The 12,510-nt window shown below is 46.6% G+C and overlaps 1 protein-coding gene across 1 annotated transcript; it reads left to right on the top strand.

Annotated features, from left to right (window-relative positions):
- Positions 1–1,323: 1,323 nt before the first annotated feature.
- On the top strand, positions 1,324–12,249 carry LOC119337869. Its single transcript, XM_037610098.1, has 11 exons — positions 1,324–2,304; positions 2,656–2,940; positions 3,038–3,355; positions 3,522–3,749; positions 6,591–6,691; positions 6,805–6,892; positions 7,290–7,748; positions 8,024–8,220; positions 9,137–10,945; positions 11,084–11,930; positions 12,021–12,249. The coding sequence occupies exons 1-9, from the start codon at positions 1,756–1,758 to the stop codon at positions 10,893–10,895; spliced, it is 3,984 nt and encodes a 1,327-aa protein (XP_037465995.1). The 5' UTR covers positions 1,324–1,755; the 3' UTR covers positions 10,896–10,945; positions 11,084–11,930; positions 12,021–12,249.
- The last annotated feature ends 261 nt before the right edge of the window (positions 12,250–12,510 follow it).

Consider the following 12,510-nt stretch of genomic DNA (forward strand, 5'->3'; position numbering starts at 1 on the left):
TCCTAGGGCACACAAGTTGACAATTGTTTTAGCCGTGTGCCCCCTCCACAATTACACACCTCGGTCATATCATCGTAGTGCTCAGGCGAAGCCCTGCGCCGGTAACTTCATCATCACCGTCACCACGCCGTCGTGCTGGCGAAACTCTCCCTCGACCTCAGCTGGATCTAGAGTTCGTGGGATGTCACCAAGCTGAAAGTATGCATATCGCGGAGGTGCCGTACCTTCGGTGCTAGGATCGGTCGGATCATGAAGACGTACGACTACATCAACCACATTGTCATTCCGTTTTCGGTCTACGAGGGTACGTAGACAACACTCTCCCCTCTCGTTGCTATGCATCACCTAGAGATAGATCTTGCGTGATCGTAGGATTTTTTTTTAAATTACCGCTTTCCCAAACAAGAAGGGCGAGTGAGAGAGAAAGAGGGCAATGCAATGATATGACGCCGAAGGAGTGCTACGAAACTTGCTCTACTTCTTTTTGTTGGCAAAATATTATACTTAGATCTTTTTCTCAAGTATGTACAAGTGTGTGTATCATATTATATAGATAGGGGTGGGTAAAGAGCCCAATTCACAGTTGATGATCGAGCTATCTCGTGTATATTTAGATCTTTTTCTCGAATGCGCATGAGCGGGCATATCATATTATACTTAGATCTAGCTGTGTTGTGTATACGTTATTGAGAAAAATCATACTATTTCACAAAATTAAGTATGTAATTTTTTTTCTAGAAAAAAGTAGGTACTCTCTCCGTCCCATAATATGAAAATGTTTTTAACACAAAGAAAGTAATTAAGAGCCAAAAGCTAGCACACGGACTGGACATTGCAACAAAATAATTGCATCCTTGAACCAACTCTGATCTCTCTTGCTATATACAGCTTGTCACTCATTTTCTTCTGAGCTACTACTAATTTATCATATCTCTAACCACACCCTCTTCGCCGTAGGTGTACGTGTGCTATTCATCTGTTGACTTCTTCTAATTTCCTGCCAATGTTCTTGGATGCTTTTGACACGGCCAAGTTTGACAAAACCAGAGGGAATCAAAGATCACATGGCTAAGCAATTGAATAGAGATTTATTTGAGTTCCCAGATTTTCCAAAAACTGTCTGCCCTCGATTCCCGATTTCTTTTCATTTTTTCATCATATAAAAAATAAAACAGGAAGTAACGTCTCCCTCTCGCTGACAATTTCTCTCTCTGCCCTCTCCCTTTTTTCACCAACCAAAAAAGAGAAGAGAAGGGAAGGGAAGCAGAAGACCGGGTACTTGCAACAGACCAAACAAAAGGACCCAAGAAAAAGGCCAGCACTCAGGAAGGAGAGAGGGAGGGAGGGAGGGAGATCTGCGGGGGCGACGCGTCGCGGTTTTCCGGCGGCAAGGTTCGATTTTGATCCCAGCCCACCCCGGATTCCCCGCCCCGGTTCGTCCTTGCCCTGCCCAACTCGCGCCGCTTCCACTCGAGTGCTCCAACAAGATCCCGATTTCCGTTGCAGTTGCGGAGTCCCAGTTCCAGTCGTCGTTAGCGCCGGTTCCTGGCCGCGCGCTCCCTGATTCGGAAGTTGCTGGAGCGGAGGGGGACTTCCTCCTGCTCCCGAGTGTCTGCCTTCTGATTTGGATCTGCGGAGGAGCCCGGATTGGCGCTCCAATTCGGGGAGCAATGAGGGCCTGATGCGGGAGAAAGTCTCTTCAAGTCGTCGTCTTGATTCTCTTGGAGTAGGGTTTCCTGCCGGGATCCTTGTCCCATGGGATGCGTCAGTTCGAAGCAATTCCATGGCGGCGACGAGTGTGGCGGCGAGGGGAAGCCTCGCCGCCGCCCATCCAGCAACTCGCTGAGGCGTCTGGTTAGTTACAACTCCAGCAAGAGGCACGAGGACTTGGAGGAGGATGAAGAAGAAGGGGGAGTTGTGGCAGCCACGTCCTCCAGCGTCGGGCACCGTGTTGCCAAAGATGCCAGCACGGCCAGGCTGATTCGGAAGCCCCCTGCGCCCGTGGTCGATGCAGTGGTGCCGCTGCCAGAGGAAGTGGCCGCAACTGCCGCTAGCGTCGTTGATGTGGAGAGGGCGGTTGCTGCCCCTGTGAATCGCAGGCGTGCTCCGAATGGCATGGCAGAGCAAGAACCAAGGAGTGGTGGCATCAGGGGTGAGGTGAAGCCAAGGATCATAGATGTGCCGAATGGAGTGGTGGGGGAGCATGTGGCGGCTGGCTGGCCAAGGTGGCTCACGGAGGTGGCAACAGAGGCGGTCCGTGGGTGGCAGCCTCGCAAGGCAGAGTCCTTCGAGAAGTTGGACAAGGTTCATCCTTACCACAAATTTATCATCTTGTTTCTCTTTGCTCAAGACCTTTATTGGCCATCTATGTTCTGAATTGTGTTTAGGTGTGATTTAGTGTGAATGTTTCAAAGCGCTTGAACATTTTCTAATGGCATAGGACATTCTGTCAGTTGCAATAGTGTAAATACATCTAGATCCCATAAGCTTTGGAATATCATTCTCGATGTCGTGGTGCAGTTAGAAAAATAGAGCCCAATACGCTGTGGTCCTACTCCTGTAAAGCAATCTGATTAATTAGAATTGAAACTACTATCGGACTGCTGATTCTGTGCTATTACGTTTTTTCTCACCCTTGCCTTTTAAACATTTCAGATAGGGCAAGGTACCTACAGCAGCGTTTACAAAGCACGCGATCTTGAGAATGGAAAAATTGTGGCACTTAAGAAAGTTCGATTTGCCAACATGGATCCTGAGAGTGTTCGATTTATGGCGAGGGAAATTCACATCTTAAGAAGACTTGATAATCCAAATGTTATTAAGCTCGAAGGTTTGGTGACATCACGCATGTCTAGTAGCTTGTATCTCGTGTTCGAATACATGGAGCATGATCTTGCGGGACTTGCTGCTACACCTGGCATAAAATTCACAGAGGCTCAGGTTTTCCTTCTGGACATTTTCTTTGATCTCCATTCAAAGGTTTTCTATTGTGCCTTTAGTTTTCATTCCGTGCTGACTTCGGAAATGACCCATTCAGGTCAAGTGTTACATGCACCAGCTACTGTCTGGACTTGGTCACTGTCATAGTCGTGGTGTTTTGCATCGGGATATAAAGGGTGCTAATCTTCTGCTTGACAATAATGGTGCCCTCAAAATAGCAGATTTTGGTCTAGCTACATTCTTTAATCCGAACCAAAAGCAGAATTTGACAAGTCGTGTTGTAACTTTATGGTACCGCCCCCCGGAACTTTTGCTGGGTGCTACTAACTATGGTGCCACTGTTGATCTCTGGAGTGCTGGTTGCATCCTTGCGGAATTGTTGTCAGGGAAGCCTATCATGCCAGGACGAACTGAGGTACTGTTTGACTACTGCCGCAGTCATAATTTTCTCAAACTCAAGACTGTTGCTTCTTTGGATTAATCCTACTTGTGTACTTACGTTAGTCTTGAATAGTTCTGTGAATCTATGTCGTTAACTTTATGACACTTAAGGTAAATTTTTGTTGTCTAAACTCTTTCAGGTGGAACAATTGCACAAAATATTCAAGCTTTGTGGTTCACCATCAGAGGAGTTCTGGGCTAATTTGAAGTTATCGCGTGCTACAATCTTCAAACCACAACATCCGTATCGTCGTTGTGTGAGTGATGTATATAAGGACTTCCCTCCTTCAGCTTTGGCACTTCTGGACCGTTTACTTGCTGTAGAACCTGATAATAGGGGTACTGCGGCTTCTGCCCTTGAAAGTGAAGTAAGTTCTGGCTGCCCTTACATTCATTGATACATTATATGGCTGCTGTATTTTTTTTTTTTTGTGAATAATATGGCTGCTGTATTTTTTTTGCGAATAATATGGCTGCTGTATTGCCTGTCATAAAGAGAATCTATGGTCAGATATGTATAAAATGTTAGCTAAAAGTGCTTTATGTCCCTGCAATCGCATATAAACATAATTGGCGTGCCATTTGGTGGATCTGAAAATAGTGAGTTTTACACATTTACAACTAGTACAACCTCATACTTGCATTCTACCTCTACTTTTCAGGGTTGCTGATTTTTGCTGCTCTCCTGTTAGATGTACATTTGTCATGCAGCTCTGTTTCTGATTCGGTCAACACCCATTAGCACCTTTTGAGGGTTGCACAATGCCCATAAGCACCGTTTGATGGTCCCACATGTCATATTCTTCCTCCTGGCTCTTCCTATTCGATATCTCCTCTGATTCGTCTCTCCCATCAGCCTAGATGCAATAGTGAACCTCCCTTGCTAGTTGCTACAGGATGACACCATGGTGGCCTGCATGCAGCACCTTGGAATGGAATTGCTGAACTTAGGGCACCCACCCCATTTGGAAAAGGACCATCAAGAATACATGTGAAGTACTCCCTCCGTTCCTAAATATAAGTCTTTGTAGAGATTTCACCATGGACCACATACGGATGTATCTAGATGCATTTTAGAGTATAGATTCACTCATTTTGCTCCGTATGTGGTCCATAGTGGAATCTCTCCAAAGACTTATATTTAGGAACGGAGGGAGTATAAGTTGCATGCATGCAGTTTAGAAGCCATCTTGAGCAGCAATAATTATAGGCAAAAAGTTTTATAGTTAAACAAAACAAATGACCATATCTTGGTCTCTCTCTCTTCTGTACAATCAATCAAGCAGATCATGAATAGGGTCATGCCTGCTGCTGTCGCTCAGCCTCCGCATGAGACGTGGCCTCCAAGTTCACCTCGTCTTGTTGGACGCAGTCAGCCGGCAAGGCGGCCCAAACACCGACGCAAGCTTTGTCACACTTGAGCTCCCAGTCCCTGTCGTTTGCAGGGATGAGGCTCAGCTCGACTCTTTGAGCTGGAGGGCTGTCCAGATCTTGCCAGTTGGCCCCATATGGCGATTGTGTGCTTTGGTGGGAACATGTGCCCAATGTTGACACGAGCTGGACATGCCGGCCACAAGGTGGAGGTTGCGGGAGAGAGGGATGAAATGCCAGATCTCTGTAGTGGAGAGAGGGGATGGAGGAGGTAAAGTGGCTTAGAAGGAAGAAGCATCGGACAGAATGTCCATGGGCATTTTGGTCCTTTAATATCTCACTAAACTGCAAGGTGGATGGAAAAGGAGCAGTGGCAACTGCAAATAAGGTTAACAGAAGAGTGAATAGTGAGTAGCTCTAAGTGGTTGTTTGGATAAGTAGGATTAACGCCTAGTTTTAACAGAACACGTTTTAGTTTGATTTTTTTCAGAAAACTAGTTTTACCAGTAATTCAGTTAGGACAAGTATACACAAAACCTTGTTTGGCTGATAAAACATGTTTAAATACGAGGCTGCGCCGTTACTGCCCTGTAAGAGATGAACGCGTCCAGTTTCAACGCTGGCACTCTCGTCGTATTTCCTGGATGGGGTCCATCATTGTCGCGGCCGAAGAGAGAGTAGCGCTGCAGCTGCTGGGTTGGTCGACATCATCGCCGGTGATGGTTCCTTGGGCAGCGGTGAAGGTGAGGACCGACGAAGATGCACCGTTGTGGCCTCGAGGAAGCCAGCCTGCTCGAGCACGAGATCATGTTAACAGCCAAATTACTACTAGTCGTTCCTGCCATACCCATCATCATCAAAAGCAATCTGAATGCTCGCACGTGAATCGTTTGCATGAGTGACAGTAATGAGAATGACCAATCATTCAAGAACAAGAACGGGCATACAGGGGATCTGTTGCTGCCACACAAAATCAAGATCAAATTTATAAGAGACCGCCGTCGGCGAGGAATACGCGAGAGGAGTGCCCGCTCGAGTAGGATCAGTGGTTGACTGTGATGGCGAGTTGGCGACGGCCGCCAGTGACGTGGGATGAGGGCTTGCCGGGGAAGGACCGATGGTCGACGGCGATGACGATGGTCCGACGACGGCGACGGCCGCGAGCGACGCGAGATCAGTTGTCGTTGGGGTAGGACCAGTGGTCGACGATGATGGCGGCGGTCGGCGGCAACGTCGGCGGCGAGGGCCGCGGGTGGTGCGGTATGCGTTGATGTTTTGATGAGTTGGTGCTGGGAAAGGACTCGACGGCGACGGCAACATGCAGGCCAGCTGCGCTGTATGCCGGTCGCCGGCGGCGGATGATGAACTCGTTTATAGAAAAACGTCTAATTTTCGTTTTTCCATAAAGTCAGTTTTTCAGTTTTAGTAAAACCAAGATTTACTTATCCTTGGATTTGTTATGTTAACCAAACATAGTTTTAGTTTGTTGTAAACCAAAAACGAGTGTAGGCCAAACTGGTTTTGTAAAATCCCAGTATCCAAACAACCCCTAAAAAGTAATGGCAGGATACAAGCATAGAGTTGTGGCAAATGTGAATAAGTCCCCTGAAAATATGGACTTCTGTGTTATTTTCAGCTCATAATTGTGAATTTGAGACACTGATTTTCAAAAGTGAACAATATCTTTTGATCTTAATATTAAAACTTAAGAGATGCTATTTTATATTAGCCTTTTCACTTTATGGATTAGTTGATAACTGATTTGGTTGCCTCTGTATATCTGAAGTGACCACCCTTAACTTCTGGTTTGTAATCTGTACTTGTACTTTATACAACAGTTCTTTACAACGAAGCCTTATGCTTGTGATCCATCAAGTCTGCCGAAATATCCTCCAAGTAAGGAATATGACGCTAAGCTTCGAGATGAAGAAGCTAGGAGGTAATATTCTCTATAGAACCCAAGACAAATATTATGCAATCTGCAATTTCGACAGATGGATTTTATCGTTGGCATTTCTGTATTTATCTAATTATATCCGTTTTGGTTCACAGGCAAAGAGCAGCTGCAGCCAAAGGACATGAATCTGAAACTGGACGCAGGAAACAACTTGCAGCACAAAATGGCACTATCGATTTACAGGTATTGCAGAATTAATCCGATCTTAGTATAGCCTGATAATTGTCATACCAAGGGTCTCCTGAGTGATTTTTTTTCTGGTGCCACAATCTGCACTTTTGAGCTTTGAAACATGCCATTCAATACTCGATGCTAGCAGTTCGGTGAATGCATTATATACATGATTCATTATCGGGATGCAATGCAATTGCTTCTTTATTTGTCTGGAAGTTAATTTACACAACTGTTTTATTGTAACCAACTAACCATGTAGCAACCAATCTGTAATGCACACACATTGTTTCCAGCTCCAGAGGCAACTATACTGTATATATGACAACTAATCTGATGTCATACTGCTACATATAAACAGTTCGCCGTTTCATATTACTCAAATCTCTCTCGTTTCATGGCTTTGCAGCAACGGCGAGTTCCGGTTAATCCTAAAAGCAGTAGTAATAAGTTTACTCCAAAGGAGGATGCTGTTACCGGCTTTCCAATGGATCCTCTGGTAGTAGACAATGGTCATGTTCGCCGTGTTCCTTTGATGAATGCTGGTCGTTCATCCTCCACTTTGGGTCGATCAAGTGGCACAGATCCAAATGCCCAGAGATTCTACACCTCTCAGATTGCTGCTGCCGAGATGTCTAACCCATCTGCTGCAACTGGGCAGCGAGGCAATACTGGTAAGCTGTCTAACCTTGGGGACAGCGCCAGGAAACAGTATTTAAGAGAGCATCGGTCGAGTTCAAGATACAGCCAACTCGCTGCTGCCGACCAGTCTGACAAACCCAAATGGTCGCAATCGCATCAATTCCAAGAAAGACCGTCATCTTCCCATCGGAAGGATGAAGTGGTGGCAGATAAGGAGCCTACAGGGGTGAGTTACTTAATTCTTCTAATTAGCTTTAGCTGGTCTACATTCCTAACATTTGTAGAGAGCAAAGCAAAGCATGACCCTAGCCTTTAGGAGCCGTGATCAGTTTCAATAAAATCCGAAAAATCCATACATTAGCATTTTTGGTTGGTTCTTATTGGGTCTAGACTTCGTAGTGGATGTTCTGCAAATAATGTGGCTGATAATTTCCCGTCTATATATTCTTTTCAGTCAGTAGTGTAACATGCTGATAATTTCTCGCCTATATGTTCATTCAGGTGAATGGCACGAGGAAGAACCGAATCCAGTACTCAGGACCATTGATGCCTCCCGGGGTAAACATGGAGGAGATCCTTAAAGAGCACGAGCGGCAGATCCAACAAGCCGTGCGAAGGGCTCGTCTGGACAAGGGAAAGGGCAAGCACGCCGAGAGAGACCAGTCGGAGTCGCTGCTCTACGCTGCCCATAATGGCAGGTCATAGCGCCGCGAAGCTCGGCTCGGTGTTGTTGATGGCTTCGGCAATGGAAAGTAGTGTATGATCCCCTTATTTTTTACGCCCCCGTCGAGCGGAGAGGTTTGTTCTGCCGGCAGCTCCCACACCATTGCGCCAGTGGACTGGTGGTTCCTGGCAAGAAGAAGAAGAAGAAGAAGGCCTGCTCTTGCTCATGTAGAGATTTTCGCCAAGTTTAGCAAGATATTCGCTGGAAAAATTTGTTGCCCACACAGTCACCAATTGTATATCTCAGAGATGAGTACCCACCCTCTTTTGAGGATTGATGATTCTTACACCTGTGTTTTGGTAGGTGCCAAGAGAAATATAATCAAATTGTACTTCTGTGTCTGCTGCCTCTCTCTCTCTCCCTTCCCTTTCATTCCAATACAATTTCAATCTGAGAACGAAATCTTTCACAAGTTTGCGTGCTGTCTGGGCGGGTAATCCGGGACGTTGGATGCGAATCGGACGTTCCAGAATAAGCGACCGATTTCTCTTGGCGTGCACTCATGGTAAACCCCAGACGAAACATTGGCGCGCCCAGACGCCGAGAGCCTCCCCTACCATTAGCCTCTCGCTCCCCACCAGCGCCGCCGCCGCCGCGGTGTGATGTGACGGCGAGGGCGGCGGCCGTTTGATGCGCCCTTCTCTCACCACCGCCGCCGCCTCGCTCTCCAGGCAGCAACTCCTCCGCATCCAGCGCTGCCTCCCACCCGTTTGGAGAAACGCCGCACCTGCCCAAGAACCACCACAGCCGCCCGCCTCGTCCTTCTCCCCGGCCTCCCTCTCCTCCATTCTCTTCTCCTGCGCCGCGCACCGCGCGCACCGCCCCGGCGAGCAGGTCCACGCGCGCGCCGTCACGCTCGGCCTGGCCGCGCACCCTTCCGTCCTCCCCAGGATCGCCTCCTTCTACATAGCCGTCGGCGACCTCCCGGCCGCGCGTTCCGCCGTCGAGCAGGCGGCTCGGAAGGCGCGAGCTTTCCCCTGGAACCTGCTCATATGGAGCTACGCCGGCGACAGGCTGTGGAAAGACGTGGTCATGGCGTATGTCAGGATGCTGGCGCTGGGCGTGGACACCGACAGGTACACGTATCCGTCTCTGCTGCGCGCTTGCGGCGAGCTCGGAGAGCTCACCATTGGCCGCAAGATTGACCACCGTATTCGGAGGAGTAGATATGATCTGGACATGTATGTCTGGAACGCTTTGGTCGGGATGTATGTCAAGTGCGGGGAGCTTGAGGATGCGCAGAGGGTGTTTGATGAAATGTCTGTCAGGGATGTTGTCAGCTGGAACACAATGGTGTCTGGCTATGCATCGGCGGGGATGTGGGCCGAGGCGTTTCAGCTGCTTCAGCGGGTTCCTGGGGCTAACATTGTGACGTGGAATGCAGTTGCAGCAGGGAATTTGAAGGCTGGGAACTATGATGAAGTGATCAGGTTGTTGTCTCAGATGAGGAATCGCCACGGGCCTGGGGTGGACTCTGTGAGCGTGCTGATTGCCCTGAAAGCGTGTGCTAAGAGTGGGTATCTGAGGATTGGCAGGGAGTTGCATGGGGTGTCTGTTCGTCTATACTTTGACAGGCTCGAGTGTGTGGTAAACTCGTTGATAACAATGTATTCAAGATGCAGGATGATGAGCTCTGCTGTACTTCTGTTTACAATGTGCTCAATTCAAAGCATCACGGCTTGGAATTCATTGTTAGCAGGATTTGCATTCATGGACCAGGTTGAGGAAGCTTCTTTGCTCTTCAGAGAGATGATTGGCTCAGGTGTCTGTCCAAATGATGTTACTGTCTTGACAATGCTCTCCCTTGTTGCACGGTTTGGACACCTCTGTCATGGAAGGGAGCTGCACTGCTACATCCTTAGACATGGATTGGGTGGTTCTAAATTATTGCAAAACTCACTTGTCGACATGTACTCAAAGTCTAGACACATGAGAGCTTCACGGATAGTATTTGGTCAGATGGAATGTCGAGACAAGCATGCCTACACTTCATTGATTTTGGGATATGGAATGCAAAGAGAGGGCCATCTATCACTGAAGCTCTTTGATGAAATGATCGCCAACAGTATAGAGCCCGACCATGTAACCATGGTTGCTGTTCTTTCAGCATGTAGCTACTCTGGACTGGTCACTCAAGGGCAGCTACTATTTGCCAAGATGTTTGCTGTGTTTGGTATTGCACCAAGAGTGGAGCATTTTTCTTGCATGGTTGATTTGTACAGCCGTGAAGGTTTGCTGAAGGTGTCCGAGGAGATAATTGACAAGATGCCGTTCCAGCCAACTGCTGCAATGTTAGCGACTCTTATTGAGGCTTGCCTGATCCATGGTAATACAGAAATTGGCAAACGAACTGCAAAGAAGTTGCTGGCAATGAGGACAAACAATCCTGGTCACTACAAATTGATCTCAAACACGTATATATCAGCAAAATGTTGGCCAGAGCTAGCTAAAGTTAGATCATTGATGAGTATGATGGATTTAACTATGGTTCCAAGCCATTCCTTGCTAGAATCAGAATATGACATATGCCTAGTTGAGCAAGATGATGGCTTAAATGATGGTGCACATTGTGACTTGTCTGACCGCATAACGGATACTGATTCGTCTAGTAGTGAGGAGGCGAAAAGCAGTGAAGCTTTCGGTGGATAATGGTTGGTTCTTCTTGGACCATCTTCCTGTTAAGGCCAAGGTTTCCAGAGGTAACATATTGATTTACAAACTGATACTACCACATCTTATAACATAGGATAGTCTTTTTGCATGCATGCTCACATTGAACTACTAGCTGGAAATTATTTTTGTATTAACGCACCGGGTATTTTTATCTCTTTTCCCAGCTTGAAACTCCACAATGACTGTATATTTGGAGTTTTAGTGGACTCCCTTATTTGGGGAGTGATCTGCAAAGAAGCTGATGACAATGAGGACAAACAATACCGATCACTAAAAATTGACCTCAAACACTTTCACATTAGCAAACCTTTTGCCAGAGCCATCTAAAATTAGAGCATTAATCAGTATGTTGAAGCCAATTATGGCCCCAAGTCATTCCTTGCTAGAACCGGAATATGATATATGCCTAGCTGAGCAAGATGATTGCTTAAGCATGGTATGCATCGTGGCTTGTTTGACCACATGACAGGTACTGATCCCTCTATTAGAGAGGAAATGAAGTGCAGTGAAGCTTTTGGTGGATGCTTTTCTCAGACCTTGTTAACTTAAAGATTTTGCGATAGTATGGTTTCTTCATAGGCTCCAGTTTCCCTAGAAGTAATGTCATGAACTGTAAGCCATGCGGTGATTTAAGAGTTGGTGAAGCTGTAAAGTGTATTATATATGGGAAGGAGGCTTCCAGCCTATGATGGTCGGAAGAGCGTATACATGGCTGATCCATTGTCATTTACTAAAGAAAATATCACATCACTTGATGAAGATGATGATTCTGATTTGGAGAGGTCTGCCCTTGAGACTTGCACACCAACATCATTTGATGGGTAGGGAGAAGCATAATGGTACTGATGGTCTTTTCTATGGTCTAGGAGTCAGCGAACTGCGAAGGCAGTGATTAAGTTCGCTGCAACAGCTGATCTGCACCGTCTTGAGCAAATTTTAGCTGGAGGAGGTAGAGGATCAAGAAGCCTTGGAAGGTCTTGATATTGTCCTGCATTAGCTGCCAGCAGCAAGGTAAAGTGAATCTCTAGGTATCATAGAATAGGACAAATCAAGTGAATCGCTTGATGTTGTAGTGATGATTTCCATCCCATTATTTCGCAGGCACACCCTGTTTGGTCGATCCTTTTTCTTGCCTAACCTGGAGAGGATACGATCCTTTGGTGAAGGATTAGAAATCTGTGTGGGTTTAATCAGATCATTCCGTCCTACTAAAATAGGCCTCGTCAGTATATGCTGTAAAAAATTGAAAGTTTCCCTTGGGCATGTATGTATGCAATACACTGTGAAGCCAGGGAGCCTGCAATGAACTTGCTGCATTTTCATACGCACACAAATGTTGTTCCTATGGCCGTACATTCTGACCGATATCCCTAATTTTAACAAGCTAATAATCCCACTTCACTTGACAAAAGCAGCCTAAATACTCCCTCCGTAAAGAAATTAGTGATCTAAACGCTCTCATGTTTCTTTACGGAGGGAGTACTATTCTGTGTTCTCAGAATCAGAATGGTGCATACTGCCACCCAGTTAGTTTTTTTGTTGTTGTTGGTAGCAGCATAATCTCTAATCTCTGCACGACCAGAGTTTGGTT

Source organism: Triticum dicoccoides, chromosome 7B, assembly GCF_002162155.2.
Source record: "Triticum dicoccoides isolate Atlit2015 ecotype Zavitan chromosome 7B, WEW_v2.0, whole genome shotgun sequence".
Lineage (NCBI taxonomy): Eukaryota > Viridiplantae > Streptophyta > Magnoliopsida > Poales > Poaceae > Triticum > Triticum dicoccoides.

Coding starts and splice junctions, on each gene's coding strand:
- LOC119337869 (XM_037610098.1), top strand. CDS start 1,756: ATGGGATGCGTCAGTTCGAAGCAATTCCATGGCGGCGACGAGTGTGGC. Junction 2,305..2,655: donor CCTTCGAGAAGTTGGACAAG/GTTCATCCTTAC, acceptor TAAACATTTCAG/ATAGGGCAAGGTACCTACAG. Junction 3,356..3,521: donor TCATGCCAGGACGAACTGAG/GTACTGTTTGAC, acceptor AAACTCTTTCAG/GTGGAACAATTGCACAAAAT.